This window comes from Acipenser ruthenus, chromosome 4 (assembly GCF_902713425.1).
Source record: "Acipenser ruthenus chromosome 4, fAciRut3.2 maternal haplotype, whole genome shotgun sequence".
NCBI lineage: Eukaryota > Metazoa > Chordata > Actinopteri > Acipenseriformes > Acipenseridae > Acipenser > Acipenser ruthenus.
Genome location: NC_081192.1, coordinates 7,910,084 through 7,925,647, shown reverse-complemented (window position 1 = coordinate 7,925,647; position 15,564 = coordinate 7,910,084). Strand labels below are relative to the sequence as shown.

At 36.7% G+C, this 15,564-nt stretch overlaps 1 protein-coding gene across 4 annotated transcripts in view; it reads left to right on the top strand.

The window, feature by feature from the left end:
• Window positions 1–13,646, top strand: part of stk31 (serine/threonine kinase 31) — a 31,155-nt gene extending 17,509 nt beyond the window's left edge. For all 4 annotated transcript variants that reach the window (XM_059021841.1, XM_059021843.1, XM_059021840.1 and 1 more), the window contains 12 exons: window positions 720–836; window positions 4,203–4,322; window positions 5,289–5,420; window positions 6,866–6,967; window positions 7,443–7,523; window positions 9,826–9,951; window positions 10,284–10,409; window positions 11,631–11,717; window positions 11,809–11,958; window positions 12,184–12,309; window positions 12,587–12,655; window positions 13,002–13,646. In XM_059021841.1, coding sequence (XP_058877824.1) covers window positions 720–836; window positions 4,203–4,322; window positions 5,289–5,420; window positions 6,866–6,967; window positions 7,443–7,523; window positions 9,826–9,951; window positions 10,284–10,409; window positions 11,631–11,717; window positions 11,809–11,958; window positions 12,184–12,309; window positions 12,587–12,655; window positions 13,002–13,175 — 1,410 coding nt within the window. In that variant the 3' untranslated portion in view covers window positions 13,176–13,646. The remainder of the gene's footprint in view (window positions 1–719; window positions 837–4,202; window positions 4,323–5,288; window positions 5,421–6,865; window positions 6,968–7,442; window positions 7,524–9,825; window positions 9,952–10,283; window positions 10,410–11,630; window positions 11,718–11,808; window positions 11,959–12,183; window positions 12,310–12,586; window positions 12,656–13,001) is intronic.
• Window positions 13,647–15,564: the final 1,918 nt, after the last annotated feature.

Here is a 15,564-nt window from a genome sequence, read left to right as displayed (position 1 = left end):
GTTGCCATGCCACTCAGGCGCACAGATTTATTTACAAACAAAATCACCACCTCCCCCGTGACTATACCAGCAATGGTAGAGTGCGTGGGGGAGATTACACAAACACAGTGTAATCAAAATAAATGCAAAAGTGCAATACAAAACACAGCCGGAAAAGAGCTAAAAATAAACGTTGCCAAAAAACCTGACTCGGCGCTACTCCCACTAAAAGGGAGGGCCCACTCCAGGAACCTTCTCCCTGACACTAGGATATGCTGGGGTGGGATTAAAAACCCCTAAACTAATCTCTACTCCTAAACACTAGAATCCCAGTTAACACACCCGGATAGGAATAGTAGTTCATGGTTTGCTCACCCTGGTTCCACATAGTCGTGTGTCCCTGCTTGTACACACTTCTGTTTTCATTACAAATTGATTCTAAACCCAGCCCTGCCATACCTAGCACAAACTTATAAATGTAAACAAACTATAAAATTACAAAGAAACAAAAATACCAAAACGTCAGCCCTGCCACCAGGGGTTATTGTGCTATAAGCATGTCATTTAGAATGTAAACTACTATATTGGTGGAATGAGACAAAGAAGATTTGGAGCTGTGAGGTTCTACTGACAGTTGCATGCTTTGGATGGTTCAGCCTGTTTGAACACTAGATTTTGTCTAGGCCATTTCATAAAATACAAAATGAAATGTTATTTATTTATTTATTTTTTCCTGTTAGTGTTTCAGTTTAAAGAGCGAAGCATGTCTGTCTTCAAACGACATTGATTGCAATGTGGATGGCCTTCTAGAAAAAGTTGAAAAGAGTGTTAACAAGGAGCTGGAGGTTTCTCTTGAAGTGAGTATTGCATCAAAATAAATATTAACATTACTATCTGGTCCTGGTAAAACGATCAATTTTACAGATTATTGGTGTCATTATATATATATATATATATATATATATATATATATATATATATATATATATATATATAACACGGCTTGGAAAAATAACATCTAATTGGTTAAACAGCATCACATGACTGTGTGTATATATAGCGTATAGCATGTCTTGCCCACTAATGATCCGCTTCACACTGAATAAATCACTACACTCCACTACATTCTAAATTCCACGACAAACTGCCATTTTATTTGTTATTAGTTACAAAACCTCAGTCAAAAATGAGTGGCATTTGACCTATTTCCTTTAATATATTTGAGGATGAAACTCCACATAACGGGTACAACACCAACTCTCTGAGTGAAGACAGCAGTCCATCTGAAAAAAAATAAAAAAAATAAGTGCACCAGCAAGAGTAGACACATAACAGTAGATGAGGAACAGCTAAATAATTTTTTTTCCCTATGGACACTCTTCCTTAAATGCTCTTTACTTGCTCTTATCTGCCCCCTATTTTACTGCATTTAATCCTGTACTTGAGTACTGTAATCTGTCAAGTGTCATTTAATCTGTAGTATTTTGTATTTAATTATATCCTGATGTAACTATCACTGACACTGTTATGTGCTCTGTTACTGAATCATATTTTGTCATACTTGCTAGAACCAAAGTCATTGTATTTATCTTGCTCTTAATTGTATTATTACTTGTACTGTGATTCTTGAAATTTATTTTTGTTTACGACTGTAAGTTGCCTTGGATAAGGGCGTCTGCTAAGAAATAAATAATAATAATAATAATAATAATAAATAGAAAAAAACAAAGATTGAAAAAAACACACAAAAGAAACTACAACATGGGCTGGTTAATGTACTTAAAGGAAAAAAAATATGGACATTCATTTTATGGAAATAAGTCCAAAAAATCTCAACACCATTAAGGGAAGTTTATGCCAGTGCAAGAAGTTCATCTGGGGACCAGTATTCAGTCTCCAGTTTTATAATGCTGAGCTGGACTAAATACATATTTTAACAGTAGAAGTTTCAACATCTCTGCTGACAGCGAGTTTAAAACCAGCAATAATGTATTCCTATCGGTCAGGAAAACTCTTAGAAAAGCAGGTAAAGACAAGGCCAGTTACCGACATGGATTTGAAGAGTGTGCGGGAAACTGAGGTACTGTTTGTCCCCTGACACCGCGGTCTGCCTCGCATATAACGAGTTAACAAACTCACTTCAAGATCCGGCTTCAGTCTCCATCGCAGCTGCTTCTTACTTCCTTGGTGTCATTTGAAACTCCACTGACGCCTTGGGCCTTATCACCACCCCAGGCGTGGTATAGATCATGGGAACCGCACGGCCCATCGTGGTTTATACCATTTTTTATGTATATATATATATATATATATATATATATATATATATATATATATATATATATATATATATATATATATAGACGTGCTCAAATTTGTTGGTACCCCTCCACAAAAAACGAAGAATGCACAATTTTCTCTGAAATAACTTGAAACTGACAAAAGTAATTGGCATCCACCATTGTTTATTCCATATTTAATAGAAATCAGACTTTGCTTTTGATTTTTTATTCAACATAATATTGTAAATAAGAAAACAAATGAAAATGGCATGGACAAAAATGATGGGACCGCTAACCTAATATTTTGTTGCACAACCTTTAGAGGCAATCACTGCAATCAAACGTTTTCTGTAGCTCTCAATGAGACTTCTGCACCTGTTAACAGGTAGTTTGGCCCACTCTTCCTGAGCAAACTGCTCCAGCTGTCTCAGGTTTGATGGGTGCCTTCTACAGACTGCAAGTTTCAGCTCTTTCCATAGATGTTCGATAGGATTCAGATCAGGACTCATAGAAGGCCACTTCAGAATAGTCCAATGTTTTGTTCTTATCCATTCTTGGGTGCTTTTAGCTGTGTGTTTTGGGTCATTATCCTGTTGGAGGACCCATGACCTGCGACTGAGACAGAGCTTTCTGACACTAGGCAGTACGTTTCGCTCCAGAATGCCTTGATAGTCTTGAGATTTCATTGTGCCCTGCACAGATTCAAGGCACCCTGTGCCAGGCGCAGCAAAGCAGCCCCAAAACATAACCGAGCCTCCTCCATGTTTCACTGTAGGTATGGTGTTCTTTTCTTTGAAAGCTTCATTTTTTCGTCTGTGAACATAGAGCTGATGTGACTTGCCAAAAAGCTCCAGTTTTGACTCATCTGTCCAAAGGACATTCTCCCAGAAGGATTGTGGCCTGTCAATATGCATTTTAGCAAATTCCAGTCTGGCTTTTTTATGTTTTTCTTTCAAAAGTGGAGTCCTCCTAGGTCTTCTTCCATGGAGCCCACTTTCGCTCAAAAAGCGACGGATGGTGCGATCAGAAACTGACGTACCTTCACCTTGGAGTTCAGCTTGTATCTCTTTGGCAGTTATCCTTGGTTCTTTTTCTACCATTCTCACTATCCTTCTGTTCACTCTGGTGTCGATTTTCCTCTTGCGGCCGCGCCCAGGGAGGTTGGCTACAGTTCCATGGACCTTAAACTTCTTAATAATATTTGCAACTGTTGTCACAGGAACATCAAGCTGCTTAGAGATGGTCTTGTAGCCTTTACCTTTACCGTGCTTGTCTATTATTTTCTTTCTGATCTCCTCAGACAACTCTCTCCTTTGCTTTCTCTGGTCCATGTTCAGTGTGGTGCACACAATGATACCAAACAGCACAGTGACTACTTTTCTCAATTTAAATAGGCTGAATGACTTATTACAAGATTGGAGACATGTGTGATACTAATTAAAGAAACTAATTAGTTTGAAATATCACTATAATCCAATTATTTATTATCTTTTCTAAGGGGTACCAACAAATGTGTCCAGGCCATTTTAGAATAGCTTTGTGGAATAAGCAATAATTCATCTATTTTCACAGCTTCTTTGGTTTATTCTGACATACCAAAGGCATGCAAGTATATATGATAAAATAGCTTTTAATTTCATCACTTTTCAGGAGGAATGAAGCATTATTTCAATGAGCTGTAAGGGTACCAACAAATTTGAGCATGTCTGTGTGTATATATATATATATATATATATATATATATATATATATATATATATATATATATATATATATATACATATATATATATATATATATTTTTTTTTTTTGTGAACTTGGCAGCTGTATTTATAAATGCAATCTTCTTGACCTTCGGGTAGGACAGGATTAGACTTTTATTTCAATGCTGATTCACCTGAAAGCGGCTATGAATGTTTTTTATGTTATTGGTTTCCACAGGAACAAGATGATGAGGACTGTAAGATTGTGTCAAATGCCTTTTCCAAAGTGATGCAGAAGCTACAGCAAGAGCAGAAGCTTCTTTGTACTGTACAGGAAAAGTACATTGAAAATACTCAGGTCAGTCATTATTTTACATTTATTTTAAGTGTTTTGATTACTTTAAATTAAGTAAGGGCCAATGAAACTCGTGTTAAAAAAAAAAAAAAAAGTCAACCAGGGAAAGGGCACAGTGCTTCCCCACGATTGTCAAAACTATTAATTATTAGGAATTTCACAGCAAACTTCTCTGAGTTAATCTGTTTATACGGTACCTTTTTTATTTTTATAAATATACTGTCAATTACAGTAGTAAGTAGAGTTATATGCTTCCAGATAAAACACAGAAATATCAGCAGCAAGTTGTAAACACTATTACAATAGGGCCACATCAGGCAGCTCTTAACGTCAAAAGCTAAAGACACTTACACACTGTTATTGGTTTAAACAGTGGTGTTTAGTTCAGTTGAATTTACACCCCAACAGTCTTGGACAATTTCATACACATTTATATAATCAAAATACAAAATAAACAAATTAATAATAATAATAATAATAATAATAATAATAATAATAATAATAATGTTGTTACTTGACTGGATTTGTCTAGATCAGTGGTTCTCAATTTTTTTTCTAACTGGAACCCCCTTTGAGGTCTGCTAAGCCCCACTTACACCCCCTAAATAATATATTCTAAAAAATACATCTATACCTGTACATAGATTCTTACTAATAAAACAATGGTATTATTCTTAATCAGATACTTTTAATACACAGCTACCTATGAAATATTGGTCTGCTTGTGATTTGGTTGTTTCGCAGCCCACCCCCCTGAATTGATTATAGTTGCTGGAACCCCCTGGTGTAGATTGTACGTAATCATGCAGTTTATTATCCCTCGTTCAGGGTGGAGGCACATGTGAGTTTGTTGTAACGTGAGGCATGTGACTCTGCCAAAAGGATGTGAGGATTCTTGTTTATGTGACTAAGACAACAGCATTCCAAATAAAACCTGCATTTAACGTTTTGTTTTGTTTCTGTTTGCAGTTTAAAAAGGAAATGCACCAGTGGCAGAATAGCACCCCAAAAGTGGATGCACTGCTTTCAATTAAAAAGGCAATAAAAACCCTGAAATCACAGCTTAGGTGGAAACTGGTTGAGAAGAGCAGCTTGGAAGAAGTATGACCAATTACTATTACATATCATTTTATAATAAGGGGATCTGGTTTTCAGGCTTTATTTGGGTTAAAATGAGGTCCTGTTTTATCAGGCTTTTAACCAATAAAACACCAAAAGGTTTTCATTTTAATATACTGCATTTAATACCATCACTTGTTTTTACTAACATTTTGTGATCATTGCTGTAGAGACAGAGATGGCAGCTGCTACGATATTGGAAGTTCTGCCAGGCGCTACGCCAAAGGGCTATTAAAAAAACAAATGAAGGATACTCCATGAACATTATTATTTATTATTATTTGTTTATTTAGCAGACGCCTTTATCCAAGACGACTTACAGAGACTAGGGTGTGTGAACTATGCATCAGCTGCAGAGTCACTTACAATTACGTCTCACCCGAAAGACGGAGCACAAGGAGGTTAAATGACTTGCTCAGGGTCACACAATGAGTCAGTGGCTGAGGTGGGATTTGAACTGGGGACCTCCAGGTTACAAGCCCTTTTCTTTAACCACTGGACCACACAGCCTGTTCATTTTTCTAAATAATTTCATTCGCAGAAATATGTATTTCCGCTGTTGACGCTTGTATTATGGCATTCTAACTGGGTCCTTAAAGCTTAGTACTGACAGCAATGTTACTTAGCAACCGTCTTAGAGGTCCTTCTGAAACTGCTGCATAAATGTCGCCTTGCATATTGCTTACTTTATCAGTTAATACAACCTTGACGCAGAAATCAGTCTCCCCTCCCTCTAAAACTAAAAGTCCCGGTTGGCTTGTCAGAAATACGGTATGTCTGAGTGATACTAGTACTCTCGTCTATGAGCTGGGTTGTTTACATTGATTGTTTTTCAGATTGCTACTCATCTGAAGCAGTTATCTTTACCCTGACAGACACCAGTAGTGTCAACCCTAACTTTAAAGAAGCCAAGAACAGTCTTGACCAGTTTCATGAATATCAGTGTTGTTTTCTATTCAGAAAAACAGACTTTTAGGGGCTCCTGAGTGGCGCATCCAGTAAAGGAGCTCCACATGGAGTGCAGGATATTCCTTTGCCGACCGAGGATGGGAGCTTCGAGGGGACGGCACTCAGTTGGCTGTGCGCCGCCCGGGGGGAGGGAGGGTTAGGTCGGCCAGGGTGTCCTCGGCTCACCGCACACCAGCGACCCCTGTAGTCTGGCTGCGGGCTTGCCTGTAAGCTGCCCCAGAGCTGCATTGTCCTCCGACGCTGTAGCTCTTGGGTGGCTGCATGGTGAGTCCGCAGTGTGAGGACAGCGTGTGTTCGTCTTCGCCCTCCGGAGTCAGCACAGGGGTAGTAGCGGTATCTGCCTACTTTTATTTAACAATTAGTGCTTAATAAATGCAAAAAAATATATATTGCTCTGCAGATATAATTATTTGAGACTATATTCTGTATATATATGTATATGTTTTTTTTTTATCCAGTCAGATGAACCGGATGACGCAGCGATTCAGAAAAAAAGAGACGAAATCACAGAGACTAGAAACTCAATATTCCATGAGGTTTGCTGTGAGAAAGAAGAATATGTAAGCAGATTCCCAGTATTCTCTTTTGTAGTACTTCACTTGTTTAGCAGCATTGCTGTATGTTTTTGAGGTTGCTTAATGATTTGGCCACTGGTTTCAGGATTTGTAATATTTAATGTATTGGTATTCTTTTTAACAACAGTCAAGAACTTCATTTCCTTCAGAAAAACAAAATGTTACTATTTTTTTTTAAATAACTCATGAGTTAAAGTATTACAGAATACTGAAGTGTTTACAAGAAACAATTTTTTTTTCAACATATTCCCAGTTGTTTTGATATTTTTTAAATCACACGTCATAGGTAAATCAACTAAGGAATTACTTACTCTGGAACATTCGCCAGAAGAGAGATTTTTTTCAACAGCATGGGCCACAGCCATGGTAACGTGTTGCGTTTCTTGTAAACTTTGCAGGCTGTTCTGTAATACTGGAACGCTTTGTCAATAGAGACCTTTATGTTTTGCTTGCTTCTTAGGAGAGACTTGGCATCCTGGTCAAAAAGTGGTTCCCTGAGCTTCCTCTTCTGCACCCTGAGGCTCAGATATTGCAATATAATGTAGGTACTTGAATGTGAAGCTACAAGACTCCTGTAAAAACAATATTTAAAGTGCTAAATGTGCAGATCATAGCAGATTTGCGTAGGCATATTAGATTTCAGGCACAAATTAATATCTGAATTTCCTTGTAAACTAATCACAGATTTATTTATTTAAAATAAGCTTTTTTTTTCTTCCAGTTCCAGCACCCTAAAAGATATTCTTAAATCTTTGAATTACTTAACTAAAGCAATGCTGGTGTTGGATGTGATTGACATCACATTTGTTGGCTTTCCCTGGATTACCCCTCTCCACTCAGTAGTAATAGAAGTATGTGGTTCTACACCCGGTACCCTCAGTCTAAAACTATGCAATAGTCACTACTCTGAACGGAGCTTCAAACTCAAGTCAACGTATTGTTTTCTTTTTGTATTTGTTGATACATGCAACAAAAGTGAAAAAAATTTAAAAAATTAAAATCAGTGCGCTGAACTGAATGGACATTGGCCATAACAGTTGTGTTCACAAAGGTTGCAGTTAAATCTTTATTTAGTTTTGGCTTTAGCTGGAGCAGGTCTCAAGTGTGTTTTGCTTTGGAAAAAATGTAAAGCGGTACTGGAGGATATTGTAAATCAATGGTCGGCAATTAAATTTGACAGCGGGCCAAATGACACCACACACACCCCCTCCCCGGCCCAAAAAATGTGGGATGGCACAAGGCATACCGGCTCGTCAATAAAATAAAAAAAAAGGTGGTCAAGCCGGTTGACAACAAACCAAAAAGGAAAAAAGAAGTAACAATTGTGATAGTATGTCTTTGTAACCTCCAAATAAATATTAGTAAAATAATACAGCATCTGTGTTGTAGCTATTAAGAGACAAATTAGTTTAGTTTAACATTCTGATATGTTGTAAGTGAAACGTTAATCAAAATGACTCCTAACGATGACAGACTTTATTGTACAGCTGAAAGACAATTTCAGGGCTCGCTTTGACAACTTCAGCATTCCCAGGTACGCAATTGTTTTTGGCCGTGATTCGTTTTCAATCAACCCTTATATTTGCAGGCATCGTCATTGCTGGAAACTGAAATAATTAACAAAGCAAATCTGGAATCATTCTGGTCTGCCTATATATATCCAGACAGCTACCGCTGGCTCTGTTTGTGCTCTCCATGTTCGGATCTACTTACACATGTGAAGCGGCTTATTCCACAATGAATGCAATATTAAAAACAGATGCACGAAACAGGCTGACATGAGAATCTTTGGAGGACTGCCTACGTATTGCCGTCACGTCTGTCACACCTGCTGTTCTAAAGCTGATCGCAGAACCAAAGTGCCATTTTTCTCATTAAATTTGTCATAACGCAATGAAGCATTTAAAATAAAAATGTATGCTACTTTTGAATTGTGTTTGTTATTCTGCGTTCCTGTCTATGTAGGAACGTGCCCTTTCTCGTTGAATTTGTCATACCGCAATGAAGCATTAAAAATAAATGTATGCTACTTTTTAATTGTGTTTTATGTTATTCTGTGTTCCTGTCTATCATATGAGGATTCCAGTACCATAGCAAGGCATAATCAGCAAGTACTGTACTTTGGAGTCGATATTTCAAAACACTTAATTTTCTGCTTACTCGCAAGAAATAATATGAAGGTCATACGGATAATCTCCCATGGCAGCCCCCTTGCGGTAATATTCAAATGAAGTTCCGTTCTCACTCAGTCTTGATACAGCCCTGCCAGGAGGCATCCGCGACACCTGTCTGTGGGCCGGGCCAAATCCACTGTTGTAAATTGACTGACCTGGTACAAGATAAGTAAATAAACTATAGCCTAAATATACCAATGAACACCTACAATTTCAGAAATAATGTTCTCGTGTTGTACCTAAAATTGCATTTCATATAGGAACGTTTTTTTTATTATTATTATTATTATTATTATTATTAATAATAATATATGTTTTATCACATTTGAGTACCCTACAGTTTCAAACAGGTAGGCATGATAAAGTGCTTTTTTAGTCAAACCCAAAGGGTCTTTTCCTGAAAGTTTGAAAAAATTCTGAACATTAGAACTGTAACGGAGTGATTACCTTTTAAAGTTTTTAAAGCAGCTGCTTCACATAAAAAAAGTTTGCTGTTTGAATTAAGTACCCTAATCAGGGGAGTGATTTATTATGGTATTTTAGCTACTTCAGAAACCCTATCAAATGTCATTCTTTCACATCACATGAGAAATTAAAATGTAGACTGGTTGTGTATATTTTGTATGTCTGTGTGTGTTGCAAGAAATTCTTCTGTTGACATGTTTTAAGGATTCAGATGGACTTGTCACTAACAGCCTGGAGCGTGACCTGTTTGATGCTGAGCCAATGCGAGAGCTAAGTGGCAAAAGACCTTTAGTGCACACTGAATTTCAAGGCCAGGAGGTTATTCTAAAGGTAAGGACTTTCCGAAATGTGTTTTTTGAAAACCTGGTTTGTGATTTAAGGGTGTGCTGCTGGAAAATGGTGTTTTGTTAATGAGAAAATCTTCCAGTAGACGTGTCAACTGAACTTGTTGTATTCATCCTCCGATTTAAATAGACAATTTGTTTTTAGTGCAGGGCAGAGATATATACAGTTAAGTAATGCATGGATGTGTTGCTGCTTTTGTGTTTTGGTGTACATTTAAATGACTTAATACAGGTAAGATGCGGAGAAACACTTATGCAACTGGAGAGTGGAGATTAAAAGAAACATCACACTGGCAATGAGTGTTGGTCTCTTTGCAGGGTTATTCTGTAGATGCGGCTACAGAAGCAAAAGTATTGGAGAGAGCAACCCAGTATCACAAGGCCTGGTCTGGGTCCAAGGAACATTGTGGATTGCTTCCTGTACTCTTCCTGTTCTTTGGCAAGGTATTGGGTAGCAGCAGGGGAGGGGGATCATATTCCCTTAGACAAGGCTATAGTTGAGGAAAGTGTACATACAGTACTGGTGTTGCACTAATCAATCAGTCAATTCCCTTTGTTTTAACCAGGCAAAACTTACATTTTTATATACCGTATTCCTTCAAATTTAAGACACACTTCTTTAACCATTTTTTGCTTCTCAAAAGTGTCCTGCGTCTTAAATTCGAGTACAGTATAGTGATGCGTGTATTAAAATCGGCAACAAAAGATGCGACACAAACAGCAACGTGACTGACTGCTGAGAAAAGACTAACCAAAGCGTTACTGTCCAATCTCGAATCATCCATGACATGCACACAGCCATTTTCAAAGAAGAGTCATTAGCTTCATCAGGAATTCAAAGAGAAGCTTTTACATTTTCACTGTTTCTAACAAACATCGGAAATGCTGATCAGACCCCCCCCCCATTTTGGACATGCCAAGCAATACCACAGTTCACAAATTGGGAAAAAACAGGTGTGAGTAATCTCCATATGCGTATGTTATGTTCTGTTAGTTGGGTAATCGTTCTGACTGTTGTTTGCAATGCGATCAATGCTGTTGTGGTTGCTGGGTTACATGTTGCCTGATGTTGTGTCATGCTTTCTGTTGCCAGGGTGTGTGTACGCCATCTTAAGTGTCATACAGCACGCAGCACAATAAACAAACTCTGTGGTTAATCTACAGCAACTGTTTCGTGCCAGTTTTGTATGATACAACAGCGTAATTGTGGTTGTATCTTTGTAAGTGCATATGTATTTGATGTCAAATTGAGGGTGATGAATTTGGGCTGCGTCTTCAATTCAAAGGAATACGGTATGTAGGGAACCTCTTACCAGCCGTGTTCAGACTCAGTAGGGATATTCTTAAAGACAAGCTATTATAGCTGTAATGTTGCACTGCTTGTACAGAGTGGTTGAGATTGTATTAGGATTTGTTTAAGCTAGGTAATTGTAATTATTGTGGTATTTATCGGTAGCGATATAGAGATCTGAAGTTTTTCCTCTACTTCACATCTTTGTACTGCTGTTAAAAAAAAGGTTTGTTAATTAAAACACAACAAGGTACAGTATGGTAATTCAGAAATGTTTATCTGCTTATTGCAAAATAATAGAAATTTGTTTTGTTTTTGTTTTTTTTATTTTGTACAATGTCATAATCTCTTTTTTTATTATTATTTTTATTTAGTTTGATCCACTTGCTTATGTGATGGTACCGTATTGTCCATTAGGAAGTTTGAGAAGAGTTCAAGCGACACATCCTTTTACTGCTTCTGTGAGTTTAAACATAATCTTTTGTGTTTACTCTTGTTATCCCCTTTCCTAGAATATACTTCACAGCAGTCTTGTTTTTTGTCTTGTATTAGGAAGTCCCAAACGTAATGAAAGGAGTAGCAGCTGGACTACAAGCACTGCATAGTTCCAGTATAACTCACGGATCTCTGCACCCCAATAATGTATTGGTCCTAAATCGTGAGCAAGGCGTCATAGGGGACTATGACTTCACAAAGACAGCAGTAAATATTGGTTGTATTTTATGGTTTCATGTTAGTACTATTGCTGTGTAGATGTGTGCATGGTTTGTGTTTGTATTACATTATCAGTTTGCTTTAACATTGATAATAAATAGAGTGTGGGAATGCAATGTGAATGAATACTGACAGAGGTGGAAGGAAGCATTGTGTTCTTTGCTGTTATTGTATTCTGCCAGTGCAAAGTTTCCTAATTGATTGTCATGTTAGGATCAGCGTTCCATCACAACCTGGATGGTGGCTGGAAATATAAGTCTTGCTGCTCCAGAAGTGAAGAAAGGACAGACAACGTCCCCTTCTTCTGATATGTATGCATATGGATGTCTCCTGCTGTGGGTAAGGTACTTTATCTATGCTATTGTCACTGTTGTCTGTTAGCTAAATATATGTTTGTCAATTGAATAAATCAGTCTAAAAAGAATAGTGTTAAGTTATTTAGAATGGTATGACTCTCCCACATAAAACTCTTCACAACATATTGATTCTTGCACTTTTGAAAAGTAAATTGCATTGTTATTGATTACTTTTCTAATACTTCATTAAAGGTAATTAAAGAATTACAGGAATATACTTTGATGTTTTTTTTATTTATGTTTTTATTTTTTATTCTTAGCTTAATTTCCCAAACCACAAGTTTATAACAAAGGCAGATGGGGTGCCGGACACTGGTGAACTGGACATGGTAAGTGATGGGAATGGTAGGATTGTTCCTATTCAATCTGTGTATAATCTCTTTATAATCTGTGTAGGGTTTTTGTATTGGCCCTTTTTTTCTTCTGTACTTGCTCTTTTATATAGTGATTACAGTAACATTTTCATGAGTGCATAGTGCACTGTTACTGAAATTAAATGTTTTCATTACATTAGAGACCTTTTGGAAAACGTGATATTTGAAATGTACACAAATACCACCAATCTCTTCAATGCAGAAAATATGTTTTGATGGTAAATAAAGATCAGTGGAACGTAGAATAGATTTCCATTGTATTGCCTTAATTACAGAACATGCGGGTTACTGTCTTTTGTAGGACCCTGATCTTAGAAGCCTGCTCTCCAAATTATTAACCTGCAAGGACAGGTTAGTCTCGGCAGAAGTCCTGGAAGAGGATTATTTCCTGCACACTGATGTAGTTGCTGAAGCAGAGTGTGCTGATACCATGAAACCAGAAGAGAGCCACACAGAAGCCTCACAGGATTGTTAAAAAGTGCTGCAAGGCAGCAAAGCTTACACTTGAAAACAGATTTTGTTGGTTTTTTTTTTTCCTTGGGGGAGGGAGTATTATGTTATATTCATCACCAGACAGACCTTGATTCTAATTTCTTTCAGAGTAACAGTGAATGTTATTCAATGACCTTATTATTATTATTATTATTATTATTATTATTATTATTATTATTATTATTATTATTATTATGTGCAATTATTCAAAACTTGAATCTAAAAACAAGAAAGAAAGAACTTAAGGGGAAAACAGTTACTCGTTTGTCTACATATTGTACAAGTTAAAGTTGTGTTGGTATAGATGTTTCTTGCATTATTAAGCTCTCTCTTCTAATGGGTTGTGTGTTACCTGTCCTGTATTTGGTCCATTGTCATGTTCAGAATACAGTTACAGTAAGTAACTGAGGTGTGAAGTTTGCAGAGCCCCAGAATAAAATTCATTTGGATGAAGGACGTGAGTTAGTAGTTTATCAGATTTCTTCAACCTTTGTCTGTTTCACTGAAAACCTTTTGTCTCTTCTGTACTTAGCTCTGTATTTGCCCATTTTTAATAGGACCCAGAGGCATGCAATTTTCACACTTTACAGACATGCATGATGACAGTTTATTTCAAAAGCTGTAGGCGTACGTTCCTAAATATCATAGGAGGCAGCTTCTTCCAGTAGTGTTGATGGTTTTTAGAAACTGACCTATTACATTTTTTCCCCCACTATGACTATACGGTCACATCTCTTTTTTTGCTAAAACATACAACTTTGAACAACTTTTCATCAATAACTTTGTTCACAATCAGATACATACAAAACAATAACAAAAACAAAATAAATTAGGAGCCCAGACTAGATCAGCAAATGAGTCTTTTAAAAGCCAGTGCCATCTTGTGACCTTATAACAAGGATGACGTTTCATTTTGTATTGCTGGCAATACAAAGCTGTGCACCAGATAGCTCTATAAAAAGGCATTGGCTGATTGAGCCTGGTTTATTTTATGTGTATGGTGGGCAACTAGAATACTTGGCTGATAGCACCTTAATAGAAAAAAGTAAAACAAATACAATATTTGAGAAACTGCAATGAGAATCGGTGTGAATGATTGCAAAACAAGTAGTACTTTGAAACTACTTTTGCATTAATTAAAAGCTGTTTGTGACCTGTTTTCTGCAATATGAGGATTAATGTATTAGCCTCTGTTTCATATCCCTTTATATCCTGCAGTGAAAGTAATGATATACCAGGTCTTTTAAAACCTGTGAAGGATTCATTCATGAAAAACAGATTGACCTTAAAAGAAATATGCAAGCAGTTTGAAAATAAATTTATTTATGTAGTGTTTTATGTCTGGACTCTTATACGATGATATACTGAAATATTAGTTTTGGGGAAAAGACGGTAATTTTTAGTACAGGTGGTAATCATTACCACAACAGTTCTTATGAATATAGTTGTAATGTAGCCAGTAATAATGTTGTCATTATTTTTTGTGCTAGACTGAATTAACTCATCCAAGAAGTGACAGTTTAAGCGCTTGCAGACAGGCGAGGTATATTTTTAAATCTTTGTCACCTCGTTAAATGCTCATTCACCTCAAATTAGAGTTTGAAGGGTCTATGTGAGGAAGAAAATACGCATTTGCACCTGGGGGATCTGTGATTCACAAATCAGTGTCACACAAGACAAGATTGATAAGGGAGCACTTAGAAGGTATCAGTTCTGATAGGTGACATTTCCATTTAGCTTATTGTTAGTTGATGTAAAAACTCAGGTCACTTTTCTTTATTCCAGGAAACTTGCATAGACAGGAACAATTTACAATCATTTAGATTTGGACATAACAAAGGATAGTTAAAAGAATGACCAGATCATATGGATTATTAAAAGATTAGACTAATATTTTAAAGAACGTTGTATCTCATGTACTGTTATTAAAATGCCACCCAAAACTACAGATGATTACCTGGTTGTCACAGTAGAACAGGCTTGTACAGTTTAGGTTGGCGATTAAACATAATTTACTGTAGAACTTTCAAGACTATATTAACTTTGCCTTTTTTGTGAAGTGATGTGGGTTTTGCAGTTTACTTCAGCATAAGTACAAGTCCTCAGTTTATGACTTTCAATACCCACGTTCTGACATTGTTACTTTTGTCTCTTACATTGTTGTCGTTTGCATTAAAATAATGCAACTTACATTTAATGCACGTTAGTTTATCATTTTAGACACATGAAAAAAAAAAGTCATATTGTTGACAACAAAAACCTTATGAGGAAATGTTTCACCTATCCTGGGACACATATGCTCATTATTCTGTTTAAACCATTTTAGTGTCAGGCATTACTCAACAATTGTAAGAGAAGATATGAAAATAATT